The sequence below is a fragment of the Triturus cristatus genome, chromosome 5_1 (genome assembly GCF_964204655.1).
Source record: "Triturus cristatus chromosome 5_1, aTriCri1.1, whole genome shotgun sequence".
Taxonomy (NCBI): domain Eukaryota; kingdom Metazoa; phylum Chordata; class Amphibia; order Caudata; family Salamandridae; genus Triturus; species Triturus cristatus.
In genome coordinates this window covers 404,937,818-404,955,353 of record NC_140587.1, presented here as the reverse complement: position 1 = coordinate 404,955,353, position 17,536 = coordinate 404,937,818, and the positions used below count along the sequence as shown (strand labels likewise).

The window sequence follows — 17,536 nt, the reverse complement described above, 5'->3', positions numbered from 1 at the left end:
TGGTTGACAAAGATGTACGGTTTGCATGAACTTTGTTAATCTTTCTGCACTGGGATACACTTTGGATGTAACTGACTGGAGAGTTGCGCTTAGGAATGGCTGAATTTCCAATGGTTGCAAGTGAGACTTTTGATTTTTTAGGGAAAACCCTAGTTTGTGTAGAAGACTGAAAACCTGCTGAGTGTGTTGAAGGCACTGCTGGTAGGTTGGGCTTTTGATGAGCCAATCGTCTAGATATGGGAAGACATGGATTACGTCCCTTCTGAGATGAGCCATCACTACTGCAAGACACTTTATGAAAATTCTTGGAGGTGTGGTGACCCCGAGTGGTGGCACTTTGAATGGATAGTGTTGGCCATTTAGCAGAATGCATGGATAACGGTGGTGTGCTGGATGAATGGGGATATGAAAATATGCATCTTTGAGGTCTCATGTGGTCATGAAATCTCCTTGCTGTAACAGTGGTATTACTTCTTGTAGTGTGACTATGTGAATGTGTTCCGAGATGTGCCTGTTTAGTGGCCCGAGATCTAGGATGGGCCATAATGTTTTGTACTTTTTGGGAATGAGAAACTAAAGGGAGTACACTTGGTGTCCCTGATGTTGCAAGGGAACTAGTTCTATTGCTCCTTTTTGAAGGAGAGAGAGAACCTCTTCCTGTAAAAGCTTAAGATGTTCTTCTGGCCTTTCCTGTGCTTTTGGTGACATTGTGGGTGGAATTTGAGTTCTAAACAATACACATCTTGGATTATGGATAACACACATTTTTCTGTGATGATATGTTGCCATTGTTGATAAAAGTACTGTAACCTTACCCCGACTGGTGTCATATGTGGTTGGGGGAGGAGCAGGTGGTCACTGCTTTGGAGGGGTAGGTGTTTTGATAATGGTTGCACAGACTTTACCTTTGTTTCTTTAAAATGTTTTGTTGAAAGATCCCCTATTAAATTGGCTTTGATAGGAACCCTGCTGCTTAATGCCACTATTTGTGCCAGAGGAGGAACTGCCTCTGTGTGTACTTCACTATTGACCCTTTCGAAAGGAACCACGGTGTTAATATGTTTGTTGGGGCCCACTTTGTTTAGTGGTTTGTGTATTTCTTTTTTGCTTTTCTAGCATTTTATCCACTTGTGGGCCAAATAGATTTTGAACATCAAAAGGTAGATTAAGCAGATGCTGCTGTATGTCTGGCTTGACCCCAGATACGCCATGCATGGCACCTAATGGAGGATACTAGTATTAACCTCACGGGCGCTGGTGTCTGCAGAGTCTAAGGCACATTGTATAGTGGCATTAGATACTGCCTTGCCCTCTTCCACCAATTGTGTTGCACCTTCTTGGTACTGGTTAAGGAGGGGTTTCAGTAGTTCCTGCATTTTAACCCATGTGGGCCAATTGTATTGGGGGAATAGTCCTACAGAATTTGCGATATGCATGTGGTGGGCAGCTTGTGCTGCCACACGTTTACCTACTGCATCATATTTTTTCTCTCTCCTGATCTGTCGGAGGTGCATCCCCTGTGCCATGTGAATTTGCTCGTTTTCTGGCAGTGTGCACCACTAGTGAATCTGGTGTAACTTGGCCCTTAATATGCTCAGGGCCCAGTGGACATGCCTTGTATTTCTTCTCAATATGAGGAGTGACTACTCTAGATTTAACAGGCTACTTAAATACGTCCTGTGTGGATAATATACCTTTAAGCATAGGTAGCAATTGTGCTGTCCTTTGTTATCTATTAAGTGTTTCTACCAGGAAATCTCTTCTTGTAGAATAGTCTGTAGGCTTACTTTGAGGTATGTAGCAGCCCCACTGACGAAGTCATGATAAGCTGATGTATCATCTGGTGTTGAGGGTTTGGATGGATAAATACTTGGATCGGTATCGTCCAACGGATCATCATCATAAATGTCCCAAGGGTATGGAGCAGTATTGGGATCTACCTGTGGATCTATGAAGTAAGGGACATTGTACCCTACATGTTTCATGGTCACTTTGAGGTGATTGATTTGGTGATGGTAACAGTTGCTCAGAAGGCAAGTGTTCTGGAGAGGTAGAGTAGGTGAAGTTGGAATAGGAGATGATGGAATAGGAGAAGAAGGAATTGAAGGAGGAGGAGGCAGAAGAGAAGGATGTAAAGAAATGGGGCTTGTGCCTCTGTTCATTTTCTTTTGTTGCGAGGTTGGTTGAGGCCCAGTAATGTTCTCCTCAAAATACTTTTTTCTCTTCTGTGGTGTGAGTGAAACAGGTGGTGGTGTTTTTATGTCTAACTTCCTAGTATGAGGGTGTACAAAGTTTTTTGTCCCTTGTCCAGCTTGTCTTGCAAGCATTCAAGAATGGTCTCGATTTGTTTATTCTGTGGCTCTGTAGTTCTTGACGTTGAAGATGTGGAGGGCATCAAAGAACCTGTTTTCAAGGTTGCCGTTTTCTGCATTTGCGTTTTCTATGCGAACGGCTTATGTGTTGGCATCAAAGAACCTGTTTTCAAGGTTGCTGTTTTCTGCATTTGCGTTTTCGATGCCAACGGCTTATGGGTTGGTTTCACCGCCTAAGCTTTTGCGGCCGAACCATCTATCCGTTCCTAGACTTTTTTCAGATCAGTTATATTTTCTTTCGGGTCCGAGTCCTTGCTTCACTTGGTTTGTGTCGATATAGTTCGCTTCTGTGCAGGTGCCGAAAGACAGTTTAAAGCTTTACATTTTTCGGCGCTAGTCGAAGGCTTTCCAGGTGTAGTGGATTTTTGTTGGAGACCTCAATGGCCCGAAGGCAGTGGGGCTGCGAAAGCCGGTGTGGGTGGTATGGTAGATGTTTGGGCAGCTTTCGCCAAGGTACTAATGTACCCCTCTATGGAGTAGGGCTCGAAATTCGAACAGTCCACACTGCTAGCCAGCAGTTACGGCACATCTGGAGACGCTGTCTGTGCCTCTGAGTCTTCCGGCTCTTGACTGGGGTTTGGTGACTGGTCCCCTAAGATATCCGATGCATCTACTTTGCGTCGCTGCACATTTGCGTCGGCCTTACTACGCTCCTTTCGTTGCCGAAACATGCCTGAAAGGAGGTCTCTTTGTACTCTGGTGACAAACATAGGTTGCAGACTTTGTGTTGGTGTTGCCTGGACTGTTTTGCGTGTCAATTAGGACAAAAGCTAAAGGGCATGTTTTCCCTCCCTCGTTTACGTTGTCCTCTAGAACGAAGCTGAGGAAGTCGAAGATCGGCTTGCCAGAGCTTGGGTGGGTGCCATGAATTAAAGTTGCTGTCGCCCAGATTTGAGATTTGTTGGTCTGGAGAGAAAAAACCAAGAGCCTATGAAGACGTCAGGGGGGATTGAAGCTGCATAGCTGCAGTAGCAACGTCTGAACCAGATGTCAGAAAAAAACAAGTAACAAAGGAGTAGAGGAACATGCACAATACACACCGGAGGAGTCACTATACCTCATGACTCAGACTTCTTCGAAGAAAAACAACTTGCACTCGTCCGAGTCCAATACTAGATGGCAGGATAATGCTAAGCATATGTATATACGGCCAACACATGCTATGAATACTTATCTCTAATGAGCTATTCTTTAATAGTTACTAAAAGCATCCCATATTTAACTTTTATTCATCAGCTTGGAGACACTGCTCAGCTGTTTGATCACCACAAACACAATATTTGGATGGATTTTGAAAAATATTACTTGAAGGATGTGTAATAACGTTTTGCCAAAGGATTCCCCCAAAACAATTCCTCAGACATCAGCTGCAACTGGCATAAGTCATTAAACACCTAAAACAGGCTAGGCAAACAGGCATGCACCCAAGCGTTCCACTGCCAACAAGGCCAATCATCTCATAGTATGCATTGAGGAGGCCAAAGCCACCTTCACAGTGTACCTCTGCCAGAGCAGAGGAGAGTCTAGAATTGCTAATGAATGATCATGAAATGTGGTGCTCCTCTTCAGAAACTAGAAGACTGCAGAGTGCACTGGAGGGGTTAAAGATAGCAAGGGCAACATAATTTTAGGCCGTGCAAACTACACCTACCACAACAGAAAAAATGCCCACTGGATATAAAGGCTAGGTTAACAGCCAAGGAGGATAATGCCCTTTTTGTATCAATTCAGAGCGTGCACTGAAAATTCTCAAGAAAGACTTGCCATTAAAAGCTAGGCCTTCTGGCATTTCTGCGTTATTGCACATAGTAATCTGCAGGAGTCGAAGTGCAAGAGATACCAGAAAAAAATTAAAAGTGACAGCAAAATGACCTTACATTACCATTGACAATGGTAACCCAAGCATTCATTCTCAGAGCAGTAGACTTGCATACAAAACCAAGGGATTCTATAAGGGATGAGTTTTTGGTAAGCTGGAGGTTAAGCATAAGGTAAATCAGACCCAGCAAGGGAAATATTGTTAACACTGTGTACTGAAAACCAGAGGGGAGACAAAGGATTCAGTGTGAAACACAGATGAGACAAGACCGGAGGCGTTTTGGCAAAATTATGGCCATGATTTAGGACTGCTCCATAGTGACCCAGCTGAGGAACCAACCACTGAACATGTCACACTAGGTCATTCCAGATTAATATAACAGGAGTACAAAATAAGCAGCCTATCACCTATCCATCTGGTCAGAGTATGTCAACTCAGGTAAAATAAAATGTAGGGAAAAATTAAGGGTGGTTGCTGTTCAGACAGAAGTACAATACATTAATTATTTGTCCCCATTATCCTATTCGGCTGTACTCATGTGAGCTTTAAAATGTTTGGAACTCTTCTGTTTGATTATAATGTTTGGTTTATTGCAATGTTTAGCAACAAATTCTAGTCCTAGTGAATGATTCTAAGAGGTCTGACACATAGCAACCTTACTGTGATACATCTGGCTATTTAACACTGGATAATTTAGTCAGCAAACTTGAATTCCAGAAAGGCTCTGCCATCCATCCTTTGGAGGCTGGTAAATGGAATGCTATTAAATGTGTATCTGTGACAACAGTAATTTACTGCACTTGTCCTCAAACAGGTGCATCCGGTTAAATGGCATGTCCATAACTGACGAAAAAAACGGTGGACCGCAGCCAAGCGTGGCGGCGAATGGCGACACTGGTGCCAATGGTCTGCCCGATGGAACTAATGGAGTCCAAGCCACACCAAATTGTGAACTTAGTGGCGTCACGACCGTCCTGAATGCCATGAGGAAGGACTGATCGGAGATCAGAGTCACCAGGGAGGACTTGGCCCACCGAGTCTCAAAGGGTATGAGAATAAGACCGCTGCAGGCAGCTGGCATTCACTGATGTAAGGAAACCAGCTTTAGGTCTCCCCCAACTTTTGTGGTCCTCATTTTGGCTACTAGGTTCTTGTGTAATGGCTCTAAAATGCCATGGGCCCTGCTAAATAGGACTTAGGGCATGTGCTCTGACCCTTGAAATGGTGAATGGCTAATTGTCTTGTCCCCCAATTGGCATAACCTGACTTGCTTGTAAGTCCCTAATACATGGTACCCAGGGCCTGTATTTAGAGTGCCCCCAGCGACTGTAGCACTAGTTGTGCCACTCTGAGTGAGTCAAGGTAAAACATGGCCTCTAGTCTGCCACTGCAGACTGACTCTCTGTCCATGCTACTGGAGTGCTCTTCATACGCCATGGTTATGAGTAGGGCGGCCAAAATCCTTGACCTCCATCTCCCCACTCTGGAGGTCAAGATCAATGTTCTTCAGCCGAGGCAGACATCTACTGTGTCCCTCTTACCACTGAAGGAGGTTTTTACACACACCTTGCTGGGAGCATGGGCTATACCCTTTTCTGGACACCAGTCAACTGCCAAATTGCATGACGCCATTACCCTACCTCAGGGGAGCCTCCATTTTTATTCACACACCCCTCTCCTAAAAGGTTGGTTGTGCAGGTGTCTTCAAGCAAAACCAATCCCAAAACTTTTCCAATTACTTCCCCCGATAGGAAGTTAAAATGAGGGGAAACATTCGGAAATAATTTTTTCCATCGACTTGCTTGGCACTTAAGTCAGTTGTGAGGAAATGGAGTGTACCATATGTTGTGTTTGTGCGACCTGACCGTATAATACACTTACCAACCCCTTTAGGCCTGTAAAACCCTGAGCTCAACCTTTGTTAACTGTGGCACAGAGCAGCAAGGCTTGCACTGAGGAACAAGTGTAAAGCATGTAAACGGCACCAAAACAACTGAATAAGAAATCAACACTACACTCAAGAAAATCAACACAAATTTACAAAATAAAACTTCATTTTTATAAGAATTTACACGCTAGAACGAAAAGATCCGATAGAGGGTACCGGAGATATAGATTTCATAAGCAATAATCTAAGCGATTTCACTCAACAGCGTGTGGACACTTAGAAAACCTAGGTGGCGATGCAGTTGGTGAGAAGTATTTGGAGCGACAAACTCCAACAGGGAGCTAGTACGGAAGACTAGCAAGGCCCTCAGGAACAGTTACCTTCCCAAAAGGAGTCCTCCAGCAGTTCAAAGCACGTTATTCATGTTGCAATGGATTTCTAAGGAGGGGTCCTGATGCAAGGGATGAAGGATGCTGAAAATGCTCTAAGGATGCTGTGGATGTGACGCTGGCAACAGCGGCCTTACTGCAGGGATTCCTCGGCCCACGAGGATGGTGAGGGGGTCTTAATTACAGGGCTGATGTCCCACAAAGTCCTCTCTGTCTGGCCGAAGTCCAGTCACCACTGGACTACCAGTCGACCGTTGTCACAGCCAATCCGCCATGGGATGATGTCTTGCCTTCTGTGGGTCCTAGCAACTCTCAGACAGCACTCCCAGGCTCAGCGAACTCTGATGCAATTGTGCGTCGGGTCTTGGTCCTTGGTGCTGTACGGTAGCAGTAATAGCAGCTTGAAGATTTTGGGCTACCAACTTGCCCCAGCAAGCTTCTTCAGCTGTTGTGTCTCTATGCTGTGAACAGGAGGCTAGTCAGCTGGTCCTTGGTGTTTACCTGGCTTGACTGGAGACAGCTTTTCCATGAGCAAGACACAGCAGGTAAAGTCCCTCTCTTCACTAGCCACCAGGTACAGCAGGTGCAGTCTTCTTCAGTGCAGCCTCTCTTTGCTGGTCCGTCGGTGAGCCAGGGCAGTCCTCCTTTGGTCCTTCTTCCAAGTCGGTTGAGATCAGAGGTCTGGGAACTAGGGATGCCCCCTTTATGGTCGAAATGTGATCTCAGGGCTGGATGTGGTTGGTAGCCAATGGGCTACCAGGTTCCCTCCCACCTCGTGACCACTTCCTGTGGAGAGTGACATCTGGCTATCCCAGGATGCACCATTCTGCCCACTCCCAAGATAGCAAGACACCTCTCTCAGTGCTCAGACCTCCCAAGCCTACCTCGGGGTGTGGCTACCTCAGGGGCGACTGCCCCTGGAGAAACCGTTTTGGCAACTGGTTTACCCACTCTGCTTCCTGTGCCACCCTGTCTACCTCAACAATGGGGCAGGCCTCCTCCCTGGTGTTAAACATCTGCCCTTCAAAGTCTGCTTCACCTTTAAAGCCTGCCTTCTGGGACTAATACCCAAGTGGCTACCTGCAGGAGGTAGGCAAAACCTCCGTGGCCTGCAATTCCTCAGTGTTTTCCTTCTTGCGAGTTGTTGACACATCTCTACAGGAGGACAGAAAACTGCCTCATGGAGCAGGCTCCATGTGTGTCCGGGAAGGTGCAGGAGTTGTAAAGGCAACAAAGTGGCACACTGCAACAAGTTATATTAATTTCGACTTGAGATACAAGTCGGGCTTAATGTAATGAGCTGTTTAATAATTTGGAGTGCCTACTTTGGTCGCACCGCTCAGGAGTTCGCACAGCAGAGGGGTCAGAGTGTAACCCTGTAGTCACAAATTAGGCAACCAAGTCTTTCCACAATCTAAATGACAGTTTTGAGGGTTTTACTGTCAGGACATGCAAAGTACATGTCCTGCCTATGGCATAGGGTTGCACCCTGCCTTTTGGGCTCAGTAGGCCTGCCAGAGGCGTGATTTGTACACATATTCAAGGGAAGTGGTGGCTTCGTCATTGTTTTTTGCAGTAAAGTCTGGCTAACAGTGCACAACTGCTCAGCCAGTCCACAGTGACGGACTGGGGGACTTGATTTATTTGGGGACCTCCAGGGTGGCACAATCAGTGCTACAACCCCTGGGATAGCCCTCTAACTTACATGCCCCAGGTACCAGGGTACCATTTACTAGGGACTTACAGGAAAGTTAGCAATTTCCAATTGGGTACAGCCAATGCGACATACACTATAGGGTCAGGGAACTGGCACTGAGGTCTGGTTAGCAGGCCTCAGTACACTCAGTCGAAAATCCAGCAGCAACAGTTGAAAAAAAGACCAGGGGTGACCTTTCAATGAGAAAATGTTGGGTGCGAGCTCCAGATACATGTACAAAGGCGAGGAAAGAAAGGAACTGCCATCAGCATGCAGGGTGGGAGCTAATGTGCAGTTCTGCTACTCCAACACAGAGCCGTTTAACATCACCCATCGACGTATGGAAACACTACTGTTAAATCTGCCCGATCCATTCTGGCACCTGCGGATATTCTAAAAGGTGAGGAATCTGCAGTTGGAAGTATCCATCAGCAAAAATACCCTGCTGATTACCTAAAGTCAACAAAACAAACATACAGCGTACCTACATCATCAATAACCCAGTGAACAATGTAATTTAATTTAATGACTTAGTATACATTGTATTGGTCCAGTCTGCAACAGTACACAGCAGAATGGAAGTAAATATTTTTGAGCATACATCTAACAATTAAAGAAAATAGGATGACTGACTAAAGTATACTCTCCATTTATGTTTGGGGGTGACCAATAAACTAACTATCAGGTAGCTTACACGTTAAAGAGGTTCGCTTAAAATGGGGTGCAAATATGTCACGCACAGTCCTGGATTAGTTTTGTAAACACTAATAATCATACCAGGTCGTTCCTTTTACCTATTATCGATCTTGGGAGGGACAAGGTAAAAAGGACTTCCAGTCTTCCATCTGCCACTGCAGACTGGAATGGCAGTTTAAACCTGCTAACTGCTAACACAACTTTGCCACTTAAATCACTGGCAAAGCCTAAACTCCCTTTTTAATATGTATGTCACAACTTAAGTCATGGGGCAGCATGCTATAAAAGTATAACTTAATTAGCAAGTTCTAGCACTGAAAACACAATTTCCATTTTTACTGGGAGTGAGACTGGTAGCCCCACTGACGAGTACCGAGTTACAAGCTGAACACTTCAGCTGTGCTAACTTCTGAAAGGCCGATCAAAGTTGGTACTTCAAGGTATCAAACAACACATTACATTAAACCTGACTTGATGCCCAAGTCGGAATTAATGTAACTTTTTTGCCATATGCAACTTCTAGAAAGTTGCCACTCTGTTCAGTTTTCATTGGCCTTTTGCCGAGACTAACCACAAGGGAGTCTTCTGCCCGCCTGGGGAGATGTATAAACCGCTACAAGGACAGGTAAAAACAGATGCCTGCTACTGGCGTTATTACCTGGTCTTGGCAGGAAGCCACACGGGTGCTGTTAAAAAAAGGTGCGCTTCAAAGGAGAAGCCGCCTTCGAAGAACAAGTGGTTAACACACCTGAGAAGCACTACTCTTTGCTCTGGGTAAACAAGTTGGTGCCACAGACGGAAAGTGGGAAACACAGGACAAATCATATTTTGCACGGGTGTGCAGCCCACAGGTAGCCACATTTCTAGGGCGGGTTACAGAGCTTCACACACCAAAAAAGGGGTACGACATCTTGGAAGTTGCCAGAATAGAGGTCACACTTCACAGGAAAATGTCATTAGGCGGGAGGGAAAGTAGTAACCCATTGTCTAGTAACCGCAACCATTCCTGAGGGCATGTACTGGGCATAAACGGGGCATCGCTGGCACCCAGAACTCCGATCTCGCTTGACTGGGAAAGAGGAAACAGATGGACCGTCTTGCTGTGTGCTAACATAGTTATGGAGACATTGTCCCCCAAGCACAGCTAGAGGCAGACTCTCCAAGAGTCAGTCAGCTGAATTTCTGTTCACAGCACAAGGCCACAACAGCTGATTAAGTCTGCTGGGGCGACTTGGTAGCCCAGATTACTGGATAGCCGCTCCCTGCTGCCGTGCAGCCTAGGAGACTAGGACTCTATGTTCACTAGCTGCATCTGAGTCTGCTGGAACCAAGAAGGCCGTTCGAGTGCAGTTTGGTAGCACATAAAGGTTATCACCACCAACAGAATTAAACTGCTGAAACCTCTGTTCTGAGTGGCTTTTAGCCCAGTGGCAACTGGACTTCTGCTGACCGTGAGAGGGATTTGGGGGAACGTCGACCCTGTGGCCAGAACCAGCTCATCAAGACCGTGGCATAGCCCCAGGAAGACTTCTGAAAATTGAACAGCTTCTTCAGAATTCTGCTTCCCTTGCATCAGGACCACACCATCGAAGTCACTAGCAAGGGGCCCCTGATGCTTGAGCTGGGCTGAGGACTGATTTTCTTTAGGTGGTAACTGTTTCTCTGGACCTTGTTTGTCCCCTTCCCTGGCTCCATGTCAGAGTTGGTCATCCAAAGCAAATCTAAGTGAGGCATACCAACTTGCCAAAGATTTTCTTGAAAATGTTTCTAAGAGCCAAATTTGCCAATTTGTTTTTGCAGTAAAGTGAAAAGTCCTGATCTTTGGCTTCTTGTAGAATCTACATCTCTGGAACCCTTCAGAGGATCTTTCTCATTTCTTTGTCCATAAATTCATGTAAAATATCTATTTTTATAACTTGTTAGATATCTTGAGTGTTGAGTTTCTTTCTACTTCAACCATTTTGATGCTTCTTAAATACTTTACCCTTGTTCTTTTGTGTAAGCCTGGCTGCTCAGAGCCACACAGCTAACAATAGTTGAGCTAAGGTTTAACAAAACAAAACCGGACTGGTTCTAAAAGGGGTTGTAGTGTATTACAAAGCGAGGTAACATCAACACACCATATAATACATCCCATTTCCTTACATATATTAACAGTTTTCTTACAGACCATAAAGATAATTCCTCACTAACTATGTAGAGAAAATTGAGCAACATTTTCAGCATTATTTACTGTGCTAGGAGTGTCTAATCCCTACCTTGTACTAGAGCAAGTCTTGACAGCCAGACTTGGCAAACCCTATATTCAAGTGTTTGAAGGGAGAAAAACAGTATCCAACTGGAGTGAAACTTAACCACTTTTTTATTGTCCAGGACAGCAGAACCACTGGAAAGGATGCGTGGTTGTCCTGCTTACAATTACTATTTACTATCTAGTAGTGGTTTTCTCTTTACATTCGAAAATCTACTGAAACACTCAGAAAGGTAATGTTTCATGCCTAATGAATCTTGAAATGTAAAAATAAAGAGGAATTATTTCAGTATGTGACGAACCAAATCGGCATCAACATATTTACCATCTTCATCATGTTCATCATGCTGTCCCTCAGCTTCCGCATTTTCTTCTCCATGTTCTTCTTGCTCATCGTGATGGTCCTCCTCTCCCGCTACTCCTTCCACAACTTCAACCTGTTAAAAAAATATTAAACATGTAAATGCTCTATTTGGAGCAAACAGCAACACTAACATGCATGAGCGATAAAAGCAAGTTCATACAATTTATTTTACATTACCCAGGAACAATACACCTTGAAAGAAAGTGGTTGCATCACCACAAGAACCCAATTTAATACACACTGCCTGATCAATGCAAACCTAAATCATCATTTTAAGTTAGAACCTTTGCCTCCATCTTCCCCATTGCCTGAATGTCCTAGACTCTTATTACCCAGGGGAAGGCACGAAACCAACCCATGCCTAGAATGGGTCAGATTAAAGGGAGAGTTTGAGGAGTCCGGTGTGACTTAGCCACTTTGACAGTAAACTTCAAAGATGACAGGAGGTTTACTGTAGTCTGGAAGTGGCTGATGACTGCCTTGAGTGAGCCCGCCTTCAACAGCCAGTTGTCAAGGTAAGGGAAGACTGCCAAGCATTCAAAGGCAGAATCTGCCTTGTCCCTGAACAGGCGAGTTCTATCAAACAGCATGTCCATCAGGAAGCACTAAATATCGCCCGAGAACCCAGCTGAACATAGCCACGTGTGGCAGCGAATGGCAGCACTGGTGCCTATACAGCCCATCCGATGGAGTAGGTGGTGTCCAAGCAACAACTAATTCTAAACGTTGCCACATCACAACTGTGAGAAGTTGGCCTGATGTATGATGTCACTAGTTCTAGTGTACACCTTATATCAGTCCAAACAACCCTTATGGTGATTGGTTGTAAAGTCAACCTTATAGACCAGCTATCCTAGTGGTAGCATGGACAAGAGCAGTCTTAGGCTAAACTCTGAATGGCATGTGAAGCCAGCTGTGATACCATATATAATCCCTTGAATACCAAATGAAAGGACACCACAACAGATATATATATAAAATAAAGTGTATTTATTCTAGTCAAACCCTCAGCACTCTTTATGAGATTAGAGGCAAGTACAACACAGTCTTATTTAAGCATACATTAAGTCACACAGGTAAGTAATACAGTTAGGCCCTAGGGGCCACGCAAACCATATACTAAAGAAGTGGTATAAGGACCACTGTCACGGAAATAGGATAGGCCTAGGCCTAGGCCTAGGGAATAGCTGGGGCTACACTACGCTAGCAACAGTTAGGGAGTGGGAGGCCCACGGGATTCAGGTGCAGAGTGAAAACACTCACGCGTAATGCGTAAAAGTCGATAGAATTACTAGCAGTTAGAATTTAACAGTTTAAGGACACTTCTGAAGCAGCTAGAGAGTCGAGACTCGGAAACTAGACCCTAGGATAGTCACTACCCTTGTGAGCACCGAAGTACCCAAGTTACCTAGCCCACGGGCTGCGGGTGCATAGGTGTGAACTTGCGTCGGGTTTCGTCGTGGACTTCTATGGATGCCTGAAGGAAAGTTGCTGACAGGCAGTCAGCGAAGAGTGTCCGGTGGATCCCAAGGCTGGGATCAAGAAGAGAGGATACCTGCAAGCAGAAGGGACAGAGTCAAGGTCACTAGCCAGTGACCACGTGGAACCAGGAAGGTACCAGGCGATGTTGTGAAGATTGCAGGTGAAAGGTGAAGCTTGTCGCTGCAGCCACGGGTACCAGGAGGCGTCTAGGACGACCAGGACCAGGAGGCGAGCTGTCCCACGAAGGCTCTTGCTGTCGGCGGCGAAGTCGAACTAGGACTCACCAAGCCTTGGCAAGCGGAACCCACGAAGAACGGAGGACTTGCTTCTGGTGCAGACCAGGAAGGTCTGGGGTGCTTCTCTTTTTCAAAGAAGCGGGAGCCAGTCTGGAGGAGCCAAACCAGCAGTGAAGATTTCAAGGTGTGTCGTCACAAAGGCCGCTAGCCAACGGACAAGCAACCGGACAGACACGGCAAGCAGGAAAATGCAGAAGGGCCCCACGCAGGACTCGTGGAGTGTGGGGGGGCTGATCTTCGGTGCAGATGGTGCTTGGGGTTGGGGCTTCTCAATCCCCGGTGCACAACTTCGAGGGTACCTCAGAAGCTGTGCTGGAAGATACTCGCCACTTTTCCCAGGTAGCCGGTCCCACGTCTCTCGTCGCCTCCACGGATCTCAGCTCGGCTGTGGATCAGGGTCGGAGAAGTCTGGAAGTCAAGGCTCTGGTCGGGCTCTGCAGTCGGTCCCTCGTAGAACTTCAGCAAAGCAAAGGGTAGTCTCTTGATGGTGCCTGTTTGCACAGGGTAGACACTCCTTGGCCACAAGGGAGATTCTTCAGTCTTCTTCTTTCGTCGAATGTCGAAGGTCCAGAGTTTCTGTTCAAGTTGCAGGTTCAGGATAATCTAATCTCCTGGGGCCCAGCTACCACTCTTATACTAATCTGGGGGGCTGGGTTGCCTGCTAGGTCACGCCTTATGGGTGGGACCTGGGAGGGGGGGGGTTACACCCCTTCCCTTTGTCCAGTTTCGCGCCAGGACTGGGGCTGGAGTGCCCCAGCACCGGTTTGAACTGGACTATGCATGGGACACCTTGTGTGCCCCAGGCATGTCTCATTCCTTTCAGCCCTCCCTGCCCCAATACACTAAAGTCTGTCTGGGGAGGAGCTAGCACCTCCCCAAGCAGGAAACCTATTGTCCAAGCCTCCCTTGCCGGGATCACTCCCAGCAGCAGGAGGTCAGACTTGTGTCTGTGGCAGCAGCATCCATTTTGTGATGCTGAGGCTTTGGTTAGAGTTAAACAGCAAAGTAGGATTTTAACATGTCTCTCCCTCTAGAAGGGGGAATACTATCCTCATCACCAGAAATGGTATGGGGGTATTATTCCAAAGTGTTAGACACCTTACACAACATGTTTTGATAAAGCCAAACCATAGTTACCATAACCGTTTAAGATTATAAGGCACTTTAAGAGTATATGGTAGGCTATATCATAGAACAGCTATAAGGACATGGTTCCAAAAGCTGCAGACAGGCTCAGCTCATGCTAGAGCACCATCTCACATGTTACCAAGCACTCTGCCTCCAGGATTGTTAAGGCCTGCCATAGGAGTGGCTGATAGGTACACAAGTGTCTATTTTAAGGGTAGATATAGGTATACTATATCTAAGCAAGGGGTGATTACACGACCTTGCCCCAGCTGAGTGATCAGCCAGTTGTGTCTGATTGGAAGGCCAGACCAGGGGTGGCATAATACATGCTGCAGCCCCTGGGAGGCCTAGGGTACACCTATGCCCTGGGTACCTAGGGTACACTGTACAGGGTCCAATAAGGTGATCCTTACCAATTGGGAATGTACCTAGGGTACATGGAGTCCATTTTAAAGAGAGAGCAGACCAGCCTGAGACCCTGAATGGCAGGATCTCAGGCCAACTAAGTCGAAAAACCAGCTAGACACTAGGCAAAAAGTTGGGGGTAACCATAGTCAGATATCCACCTTCTTACAACAACCATCCTCAAAGGCTGTGACAGAACAGGGTGAAGATCTTCAGGAACACCTGGTGCCTATATAGCCCATCCGACGGAGTAGGTGGGGTCCAAGCAACAACAAATTCTGAACGTTGCCACATCACAACCATCCTCAAAGGCTGTGACAGAACAGGGTGAAGATCTTCAGCAACACCTGGGAGGACCCATGCCACTGAATCCCAAAGGGCATGAGTGTAGCGGCCTAATAAGCAGGAAGAATTATTGGACTGTAGGGCAAAACTGCCTTTGGGAAGAGGCGCTTACTGAATGTCTCCACTAGCTTTAATTTCCTGCCAATAGGGAGTAAAAAAAACAATTGCTGGGGTTAGTCAAGGTGGTGGAGGTCTGCAACCATGAGGCTCTCAGTAGAAGGATGCTGTGACAGAAACGCCAGGTTAGCTGGAGCAGGGTGATTTCATCAAATGCGCCAATTAACCAGAGGGCCGGTACAAGGTTTGCCCCAAGCCCTAGTAGGGTATCAGTCAATGCCTCAAAGCAGTCTGGCTAGGCTGCAGGACTCATCAGAATGCTGGTTTTCACCTCCACAGTGGGAAGCAAGAGATCAAGGAACTCAGCTGCCCAATGTAGATCCATGGGGTAGGATGCAGATTCTTCATTGGTAAGGCCAGGAGGGGCGAAAAAGGCAGATTCTGGTGAGATGTCTAGTCCACTACCATCTTGCAAGTCCTCTTACCAAATGTCATCAGCATAGGACTGAGCGAACTCATTACCCTTGTTGCAGGGATACTCTCAGGAAACAGAACTAAGCCTGGGACTACAGGACGTCAGAATGTAGTGACTGAGTCCCCATACCACATAAGTACCTATGAGCCAAATTCTGACTAGCTCATAGTGCCTAACCAGCCCTACTAACCTTTCCAGAGTAATAGGTGAATTGGCACCTAGAACAAAACTCTTTAGCCCCCAGGGGGAACCGTGGAAACAGATCGTCACCTTTTGTTTTCTCACTCATGCATGTCCATAATAAAAAAGAGAAAGTCAGAAAGAAAGTTTACAATATTTATTGAAACTATTGTGCTCTGTAATGAAACAACTGCAAATAGTAAACAGATTACAGAAAAGTGCCCATTTTAACATGGTCACGCCACTTTTGCCTGGTAAATAATATGATTTCGACTGAAAGGGCACAGGGTTCCTGCTAACCAGGTCTCCAGTGCTAGAGCTCTTTGCCAAAACTGTACAATTGTTTCCTCAAATTGGCAAAACCTTTAGCAACCTCTGAAAGTACTTAGTAAATGGTGCATCAGGTACATAGGGCCAGAAGTACTAAAGAGGGTCCCTAAGGGCAGCAGCACAAATTGTGCCACCCTATGGAACCCCTCATCAAGCACATGCAGGGCTAACAGGCTGCGTGTCTTGTTTCAGACGAAAGTGAAAACACAACATGCAACACATCCCTGTGTGCCATGTCCCCTACCACTGTGTGGAATATTTGTATGTCACCCCTACAGCAGGCCTAACAGCCCTAAGGTTTAATATTACATGTGAGGGCATACCTAGTGAGCAGATATGTTCCTGTGCTTTCCAGTTCTATTACTGCCAGTACAAGTGACCAGGGAAGACATTTTAAAACGAGTTCCAAAGCTACATGATGGCTTCACTGAAAATAGGGATTTTTGGTATCAAACATCTCGTATTGGTAAGCAGCAGATTAGAAATGCAAATAGCCATCGTACTGATACTATTGAACAAGTTACTTACCTTCGGTAACGATGTATCTGTAAGAAACATTAGTTAGTTAGATTCCTCACCTTAGAATATCCCCAGGCGTCAGACTGGATCCGGAAGATTTTGTGTCAGCAATACCCCTTGCGCGTCGCTAGGCGTCGTCTGAAGCTCCGCGTCCGTCGTCGGCGTCGTGTGCCGGAATGACGTCTGAGTACTTAGACGCCGCCCTCGCGCGCTGACGTCAGTTCTTGTACATAGCTTTCCGCGCCAGGAACGCAGAGCCATGCAAGAGACCGACACTGGTGCCAAAAAATTCTAGGGCCCTGAAAGGGATAGCCTTAACCCTAGATGTCAGTTCGCAGAACGGGGAGGATGGGTGGGTCGGTGAGGAATCTAACTAACTAATGTTTCTTACAGATACATCGTTACCGAAGGTAATTAACTTGTTCATCTGAAAGAAACACGTTAGTTAGATTCCTCACCTTAGAATAGATACCCAAGCTATACCAAACCCGGTGGTGGGTCTGCGAACCAAGATCACACCAGAAAGTCCTGGAGGACAGAACGGCCAAAGAAGCCATCCCTCCGGACTTGGCTGTCTAGGCAATAATGCCTGGCAAACGTGTGCAGCGAAGCCCACGTTGCCGCCTGACAGATGTCCTGCAAAGGGACTCCCCATCCCAAAGCAGTAGTAGCCGCTGTGGCCAGAGTAGAATGGGCGCGCAGCCCAACAGGCGGGTCCTTTTTGCCAAGGAATAACAGATTTTTATACACAAAACGACCCACCGGGAGATGGTCCGTTTGTGCACAGCTTTGCCCTTCTTTGCACCCACGTAGCCAACGAAAAGCTGGTCGTCCACTCGGAACT

At 46.3% G+C, this 17,536-nt stretch overlaps 1 protein-coding gene across 15 annotated transcripts in view; it reads right to left on the bottom strand.

Moving 5' to 3' along the window:
- The window catches only part of UBR5 (ubiquitin protein ligase E3 component n-recognin 5), a 2,036,132-nt gene that overhangs the window by 787,464 nt on the left and 1,231,132 nt on the right, over positions 1 to 17,536 (bottom strand). For all 15 annotated transcript variants that reach the window (XM_085605144.1, XM_085605147.1, XM_085605145.1 and 12 more), the window contains one exon: positions 11,437 to 11,548. In XM_085605144.1, coding sequence (XP_085461270.1) covers positions 11,437 to 11,548 — 112 coding nt within the window. The remainder of the gene's footprint in view (positions 1 to 11,436; positions 11,549 to 17,536) is intronic.